At 44.3% G+C, this 14,557-nt stretch overlaps 2 protein-coding genes across 6 annotated transcripts in view; both read right to left on the bottom strand.

The window, feature by feature from the left end:
- Positions 1–13,636, bottom strand: part of LOC122436011 (melanoma-associated antigen 10-like) — a 97,924-nt gene extending 84,288 nt beyond the window's left edge. Inside the window, exon 1 of the mRNA XM_043460134.1 lies at positions 13,534–13,636. The gene's annotated coding sequence lies outside the window, so the exon portion shown is untranslated. The remainder of the gene's footprint in view (positions 1–13,533) is intronic.
- On the bottom strand, positions 11,610–14,300 carry LOC122436010 (melanoma-associated antigen 10-like). Of its 5 annotated transcripts, XM_043460132.1 has the most exons (4): positions 13,979–13,998; positions 13,425–13,561; positions 13,204–13,296; positions 11,610–12,854 (listed from the first exon to the last, which is right to left on the bottom strand). In XM_043460132.1, the coding sequence occupies exon 4, from the start codon at positions 12,832–12,834 to the stop codon at positions 12,070–12,072; it is 765 nt and encodes a 254-aa protein (XP_043316067.1). In that variant the 5' UTR covers positions 12,835–12,854; positions 13,204–13,296; positions 13,425–13,561; positions 13,979–13,998; the 3' UTR covers positions 11,610–12,069. The 5 variants fall into 5 exon arrangements, with proteins under 5 accessions (XP_043316067.1, XP_043316066.1, XP_043316064.1 ...); XM_043460131.1 differs by lacking the exon at positions 13,425–13,561 and having other exon boundaries at positions 13,979–14,300; XM_043460129.1 differs by lacking the exons at positions 13,425–13,561; positions 13,979–13,998 and adding an exon at positions 14,075–14,300.
- Between the last annotated feature and the right edge of the window lie 257 nt (positions 14,301–14,557).

Here is a 14,557-nt window from a genome sequence, read left to right as displayed (position 1 = left end):
CAGCATCAATCACCTGCAGTACATGGCCGGTCTGGTTCCAATGAACCCTCACCTTCCCCACATTCCTGCCAATGGACTAATGTGAAAGTAGTCCAAGACATCAGGATGTTTCATCTCTAAGTATGTCAGCATGCATTTCTAAAAGACAAGGAGTCTTTTATAAAACATAAACCCAAGACAATGATCATTCCTAAAAATTTAAATGTTTTAACAAGTGCAAATATCTAGTAATTTTTCACATTTACCTTATATATTATTTTTTTAGTTTTGTTTGAATCACAAATACTGTCTATATATTGTGATTTTTTTAATGTTCCTTGAGTCTTTTTTAGTCAATAGGTTTCCCCTGCATCATCTTTTTTCTTGTAGCTTTTGTTGTGAAAAAAGGTTTTGTATTTTTCAAGTTTTCCATAATATAAATTATGTTGAATGAAACAGTTTGATGTCATTTAACACGTTTGACCCCTCAAAAGTTCTTTCAATTGGTAGTTACAGGTAGAAGCTTGATTAACTTGCTTACTTACAAGCCTGCTACCTAGTGGACGCCATGTACTTCCATTAAGAAGAACATAATGTTTCTTATCCTTTGTGCTGAGCAGGCAGTCATTCATGATCCACACCTTCTTCTACCCATTGGGGGTTGCAGAAGGGTAATTTGCAAATTCTCTCATTCAATTTTAGTTTATTACCTGAAATACTTTCATATGTAGAAACTTTTCCTTGTCCACCATTTGCTTATCTTGAGGGAATCATATAATGATATTTGCTGTGCTTTTACATCATTCAAATATCTTTGTCATCTATAGTTTATCCAGTTTTAACTTATATTCTTTACATGTTTTTTTTTTCTTTAGTATCTGGTCATATATTTAAAGATTTTTTTCATAAATATTTTCAAGAAATTGGCATTTATTTTTTGGCCTTACTGATTTCTTCTTTTTTTTTTGGTATTGCATTTTATTTTTATTTTTAATTAATTTATTTATTTTAATTGGAGGTGAATTACTTTACAATATTGTAGTTGTTTTTGCCATACATTGACATGAATCAGCAATGGGTGTACATGTGTTATTTCTATACTTATCTTCATTATTTCCTACCTTCTCTTATGTAAGGTTTCATATGATGTTCATTATCTAGTTTCTTGAATTTCTTGGGTGATTTAAATAGCTCTTATTTTCTAATACTTCTATTTAAGGCTACATATTTCCCTTTGAGTACCATTTTGCCTCTGTTGCACAAGCTATGCTATTTAACTTCAAGTATATTGCTTGAATTATTTTTCACAAGTTGACTAAATCACTTTATTACTTATGCTGTTGGAATTTTTCAATATATGCCCCAAAACTAGTGAATGTAAAAATTATTTTTGAGAAGGCTATGAAGATGATGATGAAAGATACATTATTTGGGGAAAGTTTCAGACCCCAGGGTATTTTGTTTTATTATTATTATTATTATGAATTACAGAAGAGACAAACATATTTTACTTCTGGTGACAGAGCTGGGTTTATGCCAAGAATGCAAAGGAGTTTAACACTAGAAGATCAGTCATTATAATTGCCTACACGTAAGTCAAGGATTGTCCAGGAAAATAGAAACCACTGTAAACATTTACCACAGAGGGAACTTAATGCAAGGGGCTGGTTACAAAAGTTTTAGGAGGCCAGCCAGGAGAGAATTGGGAAACCCAATAATTAGCAACACGAGGAAATCACTCATCTCTAGGATGGAAGGACAAAGAAAGGAGATAGTGTTACTGGAACCTGGGTGTTGGATTCATCAGGATCTAGAGCCATGATGAGTCAACCTCATGGTTGAATGGCTGGTGCCATGAAGAATATGGAACCATTGACAGACAAACCACCTGATGCAGAGGAAGGAAAAAATCTTTGACTGCTCTGTCTTCCAGGATTCTAATCTCTTGCTGGTGTTTCTGGTTAGCTGAACCCAAATGGCAGCCAACTGTTGGCTAGTTTGATTGCAGCCTGCCAGACTCGGCCCCTGTATAATCTAGAACAGAGCAGGGAAGAATGAGGGATGGATCTGGGAATGCATAAGTCCAGGATTGTCTTATTACAATAACAGATTGAGTGAGAAAAATCAGACCTACATCGATACAGAAAAGTATCTAATAAAAATCAACATCCAGGCACCATGAAAAGAAGTGTAAGTCCCAAAGTATTCAACTGGGGTAATGAGTTTTGGGGAGGAAGACCAGAGAGACAAAGTGCCATTCTTATCACATCATATCAAGGGTACATACTATCCACATGATTTATCACCACTGATATTTACCTTGATCGCCTAGCTGAAGTAGTGTTTGTCACGTTTTCTCCTCTCTTGAGCCCAGATGCAGAAATAAGGAAGAGAAGAAGCTAACACTTGGAAGATTTCCTAAATAACCAGCCAGATATCACTGCTAACTGTGGCTAACTTGTCACACAGATCACAACCCAACAAAAAATATTCAGCCCTATTTCTTGCAGTGAAACAGAAGTCTTCCAACATGGGAAACAATAAATGGGATCATGGTGTAAATATAGAATATATGGGAGTTTCTGTCCAAATTAGAGGGACCCTGAATAGCAGAGAAAGGGATGTGGACCTTATTTTACATGCTAAGTCATTTCAGTCATGTCAGACTCTTGGAGACCCTATGGACTGTAGTCCTCCAGGCTTCTCTGTCCATGGGATTCTCCAGTCAAGAATAATGAGATTAATCCTTTGTCTGTTTCTTCATTTGCTATTATTTTCTCCCAATCTGAGGGCTGTCTTTTCACCTTACTTATAGTTTCCTTTGTAGTGCAAAAGCTTTTAAGTTTCATTAGGTCCCATTTGTTTAGTTTTGCTTTTATTTCCAATGTTCTGGGAGGTGGGTCATAGAGGATCTTGCTGTGATTTATGTCGGAGAGTGTTTTGCCTATGTTCTCCTCTAGGAGTTTTATAGTTTCTGGTCTTACATTTAGATCTTTAATCCATTTTGAGTTTATTTTTGTGTATGGTGTTAGAAAGTGTTCTAGTTTCATTCTTTTACAAGTGGTTGACCAGTTTTCCCAGCACCACTTGTTAAAGAGGTTGTCTTTTTTCCATTGTATATCCTTGCCTCAGCTGTGGTACATATACACCATGGAATATTACTCAGCCATTAAAAAGAATTCATTTGAATCAGTCCTAATGAGATGGATGAAACTGGAGCCCATTATACAGAGTGAAGTAAGCCAGAAAGATAAAGAACATTACAGCATACTAACACATATATATGGAATTTAGAAAGATGGTAACGATAATCCTATATGCAAAACAGAAAAAGAGACACAGAAATACAGAACAGACTTTTGAACTCTGTGGGAGAAGGTGAGGGTGGGATGTTTCAAAAGAATAGCATGTATACTATCTATGGTGAAACAGATCACCAGCCCAGGTGGGATGCATGAGACAAGTGCTCGGGCCTGGTGCACTGGGAAGACCCAGAGGAATCGGGTGGAGAGGGAGGTGGGAGAGGGGATCGGGATGGGGGAATACGTGTAAATCTATGGCTGATTCATATCAATGTATGACAAAACCCACTGAAATGTTGTGAAGTAATTAGCCTCCAACTAATAAAAAAAATAAAAAAAAAAAATAAAAAAAAGAATAATGGAGTGGGTTGCGATTTCCTTCTCCAGGAGATCTTCCCAACCCAGAGATCGAACCTGCATCTCTTATGTCTCTGGCATTGGCAGGCAGGTTCATTTCCACTGGAGCCACTTGGGAACCTTTTATTTTATGGGTGGTAGAGAATTAAGCAGCAGAGTGACATGATCACACCTGGGCTCTCTCATCCTCCTCAGTTCCTTTTCGGAGTGGGATTTGGATCTATTTTCTTATATATTAGCCTTACTGTGTATGAGAAAGGCTTAAATGTTCTCAGTTTGTGACGTACTTATGAATACCTCAAAAGAAGGGCACCATTTAAACTCCCATCTAAGAACAGTCCTTTGTTCATTTTGACATCAAGTTGTTTCAATAAGACACACTTTCAGTCCACCTGTGTTCTCTTTATTCTTTCAGGTCAAACTCCATCCAGTGACTGCTCAACATCATGGCCCCAAACCCAGGAAAGCATGAAGTCTTGATGAGGAGCTGAAAACACCAGCTGAGCATCGTCATTGTGTCTTATGGACTCCCTAAACTACAGTCATGTGCACCATTGCATTTGCATCTGAATTTTGGTCATAGGCCTATTTTTGTGCTTAGGTATCTATCACCCTACTGTCTTGACCTCTGTTGCTAGGAGGGTGTTTTTGCTGACCCAACACAGGCTCAGGTCCTTTGGACTTAAGCAAAAGTGAAGCAGAATTACTGAATACTCATTTCATAAACTCACTTTTCTTTAATAGTGACAGGAAGGCCAGGCCTGGAATTCAGACTGTGCAGGCACTAGTTTCTTGTGTACTGACATTTAACACATACACTATCAGGGAAGGCCCAGAATGTTTATGCTGTTACAAGAGTCAAAGGTCTCTGTATCTTAAATGTGCCAGAGGATATTTTAGGAAAGGACTGGGTTTTATACTTCTGGAAGTCATCAGAATACTGTACTCCTCCAAACCTAAATAGCCTTCCTATTGTGCCTGGTTGGTCATTTCCTCCTAAATGCCACTTCTGTTCTCCCAGCACTTGGAGGACATGGGCTCAGGTTGTCATTCTATGAGGAGCTCTTTATTGCCATCATTTTGTTCTTTCACAGCAGTGATCAGATTTTCATGAAAAAAAAAATGGGATTTTTTAAAGCTACCCAGCTAAAGTTCTGTCTCTGTTGGCTGTGTAAGTGTCAGGCACCTCTCCACAGATGTTTGCAGAGATATACTTGTGCCACTGCTCCCGTTTGTGTTTATGGTCGTGTTGACCTGTTACATGTATTGGGGGCCAAATAGAGTTGATCCAACCAGATTGCAGGAGCCGTGAGTAAGACATTATTTAGCAAACACTTTATGATCTCCCACTGAGTGCCAAGGCCCATGGTGGACACCAGGACCACAGAGCATGATAAGTAACCCTGACCCAGAGGAGCTCACAATCTTGGTAGCTTAGTTGCTGCTAACCTTTGACAATTCTTCAGAGTTCTGATAAAGATGGTTCTGACAATTTCTGTTTGAGTTTTTGGATATTTCTGAGGTTCTAAAGATTTTCTTTTTAGAAAATTTTAAAATGTGATATCCATTCTCTAATAGATGTAGTAATATAGTTATACATTTCATCAGGAGTGAGTTGGGTAGTTTCTCGATTTTGAGGAATTTTAAAATTCCACTTAAGTTCTTGAATTTATATACTGTACATAGATTTGTTCTTAGTGTTTCCTTTTTATCCTTCCAACATCTTTGGTGTAGGGCTTGTAGAATTGTAGTGATAGTATTTCATTTCTGATATTAGTTATTTGTCTTCTCTTTTTTTGATTTTGTTTATCTGGCTAGAGTTTTATCAATTTTGTTGATCTTTTCAATGAACCAGTTTTTTTTTACCATGATTTTGTTTCTTTATTTTTGATTTCATTTTTTTTTCTCTTCTGTTTTTGGTTTGTTTGTATGCAGATTGCTTTGGGTATAGTTTTCTCTTCTTTTTCTAAGTTAACTTGGAAGGATAGATTATTGATTGATGTCTTTCTTCTTTCTTAATCTAAACATTAAATGCTATAGTTTTCCCTCTTAACACTATTTAGATGCATCCCATAAATTCCAATATATTGCCCTTTGATTTTGATTCATTCCAGTGCAGTTTCTATTTCCTTGAGAATCTCTCTTTTACCTGTGGATGGTTGTTTAATTTCCAAGTGATTTGAGACTTTTCTTCTCCTTCCATATTGTTTCACTTCTAGTTTGATTCTTTTCTTGTCAGAGAACATACTCTGCATCAATTATATTTTTTTAGTTTGTTTTGAGGATATAGGATTCTATCTTGTTGAATGTTTCCCATGTGCTTGAAATAAATGTGCATTTTGCTGTGGTTGATGCAGTGATATTTAGATCCACAGTATTTGTGAATCACACAGGGCCCAGCCTGCCCCTAGGGCAATGGTTCTGTTCTCCACACTTTTGATATTTTGTCTCTGGTGAGATTCCTGCATGCACAGCTCAGGTTGAACTCAGGAGTTCATACAACTTGCTGGGATCCCTTGCTCATAGTTGCTCTTCCCCACTATCTGCCCTCCCTCTTTGGCTACCAGGAGACTCTCCTTCTGGTCCTCTCACACAGACTGGGGGGTATTTAGTTTTCTCTGTTGTGTACTTCCCTTGAATGGATCTGCCTAGATGACCAAGTAGTTAGATAAGACAATAATAGCACAACAGTGTGGGATCTTAGTCCCCTAACCAGGGATCAAATCCATGCTCCCTGCATTGGAACTGCAGAGTCTAAGCCACTGGACTGCAAGGGAAGTCCCCATTTGTCCTTTTTAGATTCCACATGTAAATGATAACAAACCATAGTTATCGTTTTCTGTTTTACTTATTTTACTTAGCGTAATGCCTTCAAACTTCTTCCAAGTTGTTGCAAATGGCAGGATTTCCTTCTCTCATATGGCTCTATCCTGAATATGTTGCATCATCTTTATCCATTCATCCATTGACGGACGCTTATGTTGTATCCATATTTTGGCTATTGTGAAAAATTCTGCAATAGATGTAGGAGTGGAGATATCTTTTCGATATCCTATTTTCATTTCCTTTTGCGTAAACACTCAGAAGTGGAATTGCTGGATCATATGGTAGCTTCCTTCATTATGTTCTTTGATGCACAGACTTGTTTTTTGATGAGGTCCAATTTATCTATGTTTTTCCTTTTTTTGCCTGTGTTATTGGTGTCATACCCGTGAAATCATTACCATCTAAAGTATTTCTAGATATATAAATAAGCACAGGTTAAGAAGTACACATATAATTCTTTGCCCTGTCAACCAATGGGTGCCCAGAAGCAATGACCCTTCAGTACCAATGAGCACATTTAGGGCACAGATCTAGTTTTGTCAATACCATTCAACAATAGAAGGAACAAGGGCTCCACGGAAAAAAATGATGATTCTAGAATTGGGAAAGGAAATATGGAAAATTATCCTGAAGCAACTTCTCTGGTGTGAAAATAAAAAAGAGAAAAAGAAGTGCTCAAAAAACTTTCAAAAGAGGAAGCAACATTTCCAGGGGTTTGACAAAGGTATATACAAAGGGATTGACAGTAAGAGTTTCCAATGGCCAATCCGAGAACAACTTAAAAATAAAAATGTATAAAGTTATATCGGATTTTAACCCAAAGTTTAATAAAGATACCATGATTCCATACTGAGAAACAGAAATAATTTCTTAATTACACAAACAAGGATAGGCAAGTGTTCCACAAAGAAAAATTCCAGTTTATGCAGACATTCCCACTTGTAGAAAGGGGAGCATAACTCCCCACCCCTGAGGCATGGACGGCTCATCCTGATTTTGTTCCAAAGAGGACAGGATAGAAAGGGGGCGTAAAACAATCACTTTAACTCATAGACACATGACAAGCACTACCTCAGCCACATGATCAATGACAGCATCATCAGTGATCAATTGTGCTAATAGTATATACACTTGATACAATGTGATGAGAATAGGATTTTACATCTGTAAAATTCCAAAATTCCTCCCCCGAACTTTAATCCCAGGCTAGTCACGAGTAAAATATCAGACAAATACCAGTCAAGGGACATGGTAAAGAAACATCTACCGAGTACTCCTCAAAACTGTCAAGACCAACCAAAACAAAGAAATGTTAAAGATAAAAGGAACCCAAGGAGACATTACAAGTAAATGTTAGGGTATTTTCCTTGCCAGGATCCGGGAATGGGTAAAACCTATAGAAATCTGAGTAAATATGGGCTTTAGTTGATAATAAATAATGCATCAATACTTCCTCATTAATTGTAATAAATATACGATATTATTGTAAGATATTAGGAATAGGGGAGACTGGGTGAGGGGCATAAGAGATTTCTGCTATTCTCACAATTTGTTTTTTCAAATCATAAAGGGATACAAGGGTTAAAAGGGTTACAAAGGAAAAGGTGAAAATAAGGTATATTTTCAAAATAAAAAAGGCAAAGAAATTTTGGGCACAACATGCTAAATATGTTCAAAAAGGTAATAGAAAGGAAACCAAACACAGCCACAGCCACAGGGAACCTGTAAGTGTGAAACAACACTTGCTGAATTAGCTGCAACTTTTCCTCTCCCTTAACCTCCAATCCCATATAATATACTAAAACCGGGCCTCTTCCAGAAACATCTCTGGGTCAACTTTTTTCTCAAGTCCCACAAAAACTGCTCTAATCCAACCTCATAGATGTTTTGCCTGGATATGGCAAAAGCCATCAACCGAGGCCAGGTGTCGACCTGGAACCCCATACTTGCTCAAAAACCACATTAAGATGTCTGCCAGTGTTATTTGCCACAGAAGTCTGTCAAGATCGAGGCAGGGGTCAATGTCTTGCCAAGGATACAAGGGTCCAGAGCAAAGCTTTAGCTGTGCATACGTGTGAGTGCTCAGTCCATCAGTCGTGTCTCACTCTGCGACACCATGGACTGTGGCACACACACCCCCAACCTGTCTCCTCTGTCCATGGGATTTCCCAGGCAAAAATTGTGGAGTGGGATGCCTTTTCCTCCTCTAGAGTACCTTCCCACCTAGGGATTGAACTTGCATCTCCCACATTGCAGGCAGATTCTTTAACACTGAGCCTCCAGGGAAGCCATGAGGAAACACAGGGACTTCTCAGAGGAGCAGAACACTCACTGAGAATCCTTAACCCAAGGGAGGTGCCTGTCCAATCTGTGATGCCCTGGGCAAGATCAGCTTGGGAACAGGGTGGTGTGTGTCCACACAGAGGCTGCTGCAGAAGATGCTGGATCCTGGAAATGACCTCCAGATAAGTCGGTGGGGGTGAGGGCCAGTTGGGCCTCCTCGCAATCAAAGGCCTGAGGTTCTTATGTACCCAGAGCAAGAACCCAACCACACCTAGCAGTCATATCCCATAAGGCGCATGAGGAGTCCCTGCCATGAGAGCTGCCACATATACATCCTGGAGTGCCCCCTGGGGCTGTGGTCCCAGCCTTGGCCCCAGAGCACAGACGTCCTCGTGGAGGCCGGGACAGCATCTCACCTGCAGTGGCACCTGCTCCCCTGTCCCTCTCCCAGCCAAACCCAGGAAGGTCTGATGGAATCTCCAGGGCTTGCTGCATCCATGTCTCTGAGGTTGTTGACCCTCTATGCAGCCTGCACCCGTGGGCCCCAGATTCCTCTCCTACCTGGCTCCTTTCTGAATCCTCACTGGAGTCTGGGGCCTGTGGTGCCTGGGGGAGCACCTTCCCAGGCATCTGCTACAGATTGTCCTCTGCTCAAACAGCATGACTGGGGACACCAAAGTCCTAGCTAGCTCTACCGATGGCTGACCAGACACCCCTCTGCCTCACACTCAGGCTCAAAAGCCAGGACCTCAGTCACATTCACAAGGCCCCGAGTTTCTTCCCACACATTCCACATGGATTCCACAGGGAATGAATGGTCTGATACACCACAGGATCTTAGAGATGTGCCTGCAATTCCATGGCAATGACTACTACTGACACCCCACGAGGAGTCGTGCCCAGGGGCTGCATCAAGTCCTGCTGGCTCCACCTGAGGCACCGTGGAATGGGATGCTGCTCAGGGATTTCCAAATAAAGTTACACACATGAGGTCATCAGGACCAGGGCCTAATCCACTCTCAGTGGGGGGTGGGGGGGGACAGGCAGGACAAAACCCAAGGCCAGGTTCGGGGGGAGAGGGGGTGATATGGGCATTAGGGGTGGGGGGTATCTGGGCTGGGCCCCACGAGGAGGATGCCCCCAACCCCAACAGGGGCCTTTGGCAGCTGGATGCTGCCCTCCTGATAGAGACTGAGCACAGCCCAGAGGGGGCTGACAGTTCAGCTCTTGGGGGGCAGGGGCAGGATGTGGGTCTTTGGTGGGGGAGGGTGGAATTCCTGCAGCCAGTTCCCTGTGGGGCAGCCTCTCTCAAAGGTCAGAGGTGAGGGGATTTAGTATCTGGAAGAGATACCACACTCAGAGTGGTCTGTGTCTGTGTTGTCCTGACTTGAGGATTAACCCCCAGGTGCCCGTGTACCTTCAGAACAAATGGTTGTTGACGAAAACGCTTCTGCTCAAAATTCTCTGGACCCGGATCATCATATGACCCTTCCTAAGTGAAGAGGCCTGGCAGGGTCGTGTCCCCATGTGTGCAGGGAGAGAGGAAGACAAGAGGTGCCTGAACACCTGACATCTCTCCAATTCCACACTGCCTAGCAGATGCTCCGCAAAGAGCAGCAGTTAAAACTCTCCTTTGTTTTGGGGAGGAGAGTCTGATCAGGTCACATAGGTCTTGACATTCTCCACCTTTTCCAAGTGTTCACTGACTATCATGCAGCTGCCATATATGTGACCAGAATCACATCTCCTGTTCCCCTTTTTCTCTGGCACTCAGCATGGAGAGCTGCCCTTTAAGCTCCCTGCATCCATCCACACGCCCACTGCAGTGACCTCACCACCTCCTTAGGCCCGGAAGTTGCTCCTGCCTTTTCAGGCCAGGTACAGCCTTAACCTGGGTCTCTGCTGTCTCCACACTTCTGAACCCACCCGAACCCAGGGAAGCTGGCAGATGTTGCATCTTTACTAGCTGGTACTTATTTCTCACGCTATTCGAATCTCAGATTCTGTCACTCTCCCCTCTGGAAAGTGTATTGTTTTGAGGACACCTCAGAGAATTGGCATTTTATTTAGAAATGGAATAGAAAACCACTCAGAATTGCTGTTCTGTGTTTTCCTCCCGGAGAATATATATCAATTTCAGTGTCTGTGTGTGTTTTGGGGTGGAGAGCAGTGTCTCCAGCTGGGCACAGCTCACTCAAAGATCCCAGGATTCTCGTCACACAGCAGGTCACGTCCACTTTTGCAGCTTCTCTTCACTCATTTCATCCAAATGAAATCTAGACAATGTTCACAAGAAAAAATCATAAAGTCCAGATGACCAAAGAAACTGTTATTTCAGTGTACTTGTTAATCAGCTTCCCAAGGCAGAGACAAGAGGGCTAGCACAGGGAATACTGGGCCATATATCAAAGAGAAAGATTCACATTTCTCTAGGATTCCTAGCAGATGGTGGATAGAACACACCTATTTCATCCCTGTGGTCAACAGCTATGGGACAAGAGCCTGGACCCCTTCCTGCCTGCCCTAGAAAGAGATCTCTCTGGGGTTTATCCAAGAAGCAAAAGGACACCTCACAGCAATGATCTGTTTCAGAGATTCCCCTCACCCCCAAGACAAACCTCATGTGACTGCAGCTCCTGGACTACTGATGTAAGTGTGAGGGTGTCCTGCTACTCCTAGTGTCCCCACTGTTAACATGGCCTTTCACGGAGCAGAGAATCTGTACACGACTTTGGAATAACTGAACCTGTGAGCAGGGTTCTCAGATTGTCTGCTACTTTCTTTAATAACCCAGGAAAATTCAATTAACTGAGATCATTTAGTAATTGTGAATAACAGACAAGAAGGACATAAGCATGAATTCGCTTTGATTATGTTTATTATCTAACTCTTCTCCATTCAATAATATTGCTACATAAGTTCCAATTATCAAAACAGTTCTAATTTTTATTCCATTGTATTCTGTTCAGGACCACAAAACAAAATGGAAGACTTTCCAATCTCTCTTACAAAACAGCAAAACTCTTGTTTTTGAACTGGGTAACCACAAATACACTCAGATCAATATCATTCACAAAGCTAAGATATTGAAGTTTCTTTAGCCTTCCCTGTAATCAAACTTTGAAAAATTTCTAAAGAAAACAGAGATGAATCCCCACGTCATCATAGAGAACAGGAACCAAAAGATGCTACAAACTGGTTCCCCCAACTAGCCCGGGCCCTCACATTATTGAAAGCTGACTACCCCCTCTTTAACCACAGAGAGAAGGAACAACCTGGCTGCTGCTCTGTCTCAGGCCCCCTATTCCTCCTCCCTCGCATCTTATGCAGACAGGAATGGGAAAGCCCTCAAAGGCCTTTGGTTGACCCTGCGCATAAATGCCATGACTTGCCACTTGCTGGTCTCCACATAGGCCCGGGGACCCCACAGGAACTCATAGCGAACAGGGTGGCTGTCAGGCACCTGCTGGTACTGCAGGTATCCCTCCCGCACCCACACTTGGGTCAGAAGCTCCCTGGGCTCCCCAAAGACACATTGCTCACTCCCAACATACACCCCCATCCTGTTGAGTTCTCCCCAGACCGCCTCCTCGGGGGCCGGGTCTCCAAACCGCATGATCATGCTGAGGACCAGCACCAGGAAGCCGGCCTTGGGCAGGCCCACCCCATCGCTCAGCATCTCATCGCAAGTGAGGCCCAGGATGGGGACCAAGATGTAGATGTGCTCCGCTGGGTCCACCTCCTTCACATCCACACCAAAGACCAGCTGCAGGCACACTGAGACTTCCCTGAAGACCACCGGGAAGTGCTCCTGGTTATCCCTGAGGACCTTATTCAGCATTTCCGCCTGGGAGGTCAGCTCCTTGGTTCGATACTTGAGGAGCAGGAACTTCATCAGTTTAGCCATCATCCTATGCAGAATATCTTGGGGCAAGGCCTCCACAGGAGCGGAGGAGGATGCTGGGGGGTAGGAGGCCAAGTGGGATGCGGACTCCCCCACCTCAGCCTCCAAGAGCGGCACCTCGATAGGGCCCTGGGCCTCGCCTGGGTCCTGAAGGTCTTCCTCGGGTTTGCTGAGCTCACTCATCTCAACCACGAGCACAATGCCTGAGGTGAAACAAGACACGGAAGTGAGGCAGAGGTACAGATGGGGACCAAGGGCCTCTGGGAGAGAGGAGGTGTGAGCAACCTGGGCTACGAAACCCATCCTGGATGGTACCACACAGGCCACTTACAGCTCTCCCCTTGAGGGGTGCTCTCAGACCTCACAGGAGCGATACTTCTGGGAGACCATTCCCATGTCTACCCAAAGGAGGAAGTGAGTTGGCTCCCCAGGGTGCGGTCAGCAGAGCCCGAGATTTCTGGGTTCAACAAAGTGGTAGGAATTGGGGTCTTCTGGGTCCCCCCTATGTTCTGGGATAGGGAGCCTCTGATTCACTTCAGGTCACCCTCTCACCTTGACTCCTGATACTGCCTGGACCTCCTCTGCTCTCTGAACTGAGGACACAGGCTTCAGACCTCTGCCCTCGCCTCCTGGTTCCTGGAGCTCCTGTGAGAGAAATGGAGGTGACAACTAAGGGCTATACTGTGCCACAGCCCTGGGCCTTCTGTGCTGCTAGGTGGGGATGGACACTCGGACAACACCCAGTTGTGTGGTGGGTACCTTGTAATGCTCACCTTTCCCCTGGCATGACCTGGACGGTCCCCTTTGGAGGAGTAGAAGGAAACTCGAAACAAGACACAAGCCTGAACAGAAAGCACTGAGGGGCCCCACATGCGGCCGCACCTGTCCAGGGCCTGGCGCGGGTCCTAGGCTGGGGAGATGCTCGGTCCTCAGCTCCTCCTCACTTCCTGCCTGGCCTCCAAGCACTCGCCACAGGGGCGGGGGTTTGCTCAGTCCAACCTCGGGGTTGGGGGTCCAGCCTCTGCCAACCTGAAGCCTCCACCTCTGCCCGTAAAACCTCACCTCCCGAGTTCCCTAAGCCAGCGGTCAAGAAACTGCTCACCCTGCTCACCCCACTCTGGGCCCTCCAAGACCCTCTTGCAAGGGCCAAGATCCCTCCATGTTGGGGTCGAACCGCCTCAATCCTTCCTCGCATGGAGCCTGGACTCCAGGCAGGACACGCAATTGTCCTGTCCGCCATTTTGAGACCCCGTCGCCTGCACAAGGCCTCCAGTCCCTCTGACACCGCATGTGAGGAAGTCAGACAGACCTAGTGTGCTTTTCTCACCCCAAGGGCTCCCAGGGACGACTACAGGGATGGGGATCTGTGGGGTTCCATCGGTCCTCACTCAGGGTGCCCGCAGTCCTCCTTCAGGAACCTCACCTTGCCTCCGTGCAGGACCTGGATTCTCGCCTCTCCGCAACTGAAGCCCCGCCCCTTATAGCAGGATCCCAGTCTCTTGAAGACCCGGATGTCAGGAAGTCAGCTTATGCCTGTGGCACTCATCCTGCCCCCACGGTTGCCCTGGGCTGACAACAGAGATGCGCTTCTCTGAGGTCCCCTCTGATTACGGGTCCAGGGTCCTCTAGTCCCTCTTCAGGGTCCTCAAGGTCTTCAACCCTGCAGGACCTGGAAATCGGACCCCCCCGAGGCCCCGCCCCATACGTGACGTCCCCAGTCAGAGACCCGGATGTCAGGAAGTGAAACCATGCACTTTGGGCTCATCGTATCCCAGATCGGGCAAGGACCAACAGCAGCTCCAGGCTTTTCTGAGGTCTCCTCTGATTAGGGTCCAGGGTCCCCTCAATCGGCCCTCAGGGTCCTCAAATTGAAACGCTAGAGGAGCTGGGCTTCTTCACTCTGCTC

Source organism: Cervus canadensis, chromosome X (genome assembly GCF_019320065.1).
Source record: "Cervus canadensis isolate Bull #8, Minnesota chromosome X, ASM1932006v1, whole genome shotgun sequence".
Lineage (NCBI taxonomy): Eukaryota > Metazoa > Chordata > Mammalia > Artiodactyla > Cervidae > Cervus > Cervus canadensis.
Note: the sequence above shows the minus strand (reverse complement) of the source record. Positions and strands in the feature narration are given on the sequence as shown.

Coding starts and splice junctions, on each gene's coding strand:
- LOC122436010 (XM_043460131.1), bottom strand. CDS start 12,834: ATGAGTGAGCTCAGCAAACCCGAGGAAGACCTTCAGGACCCAGGCGAG.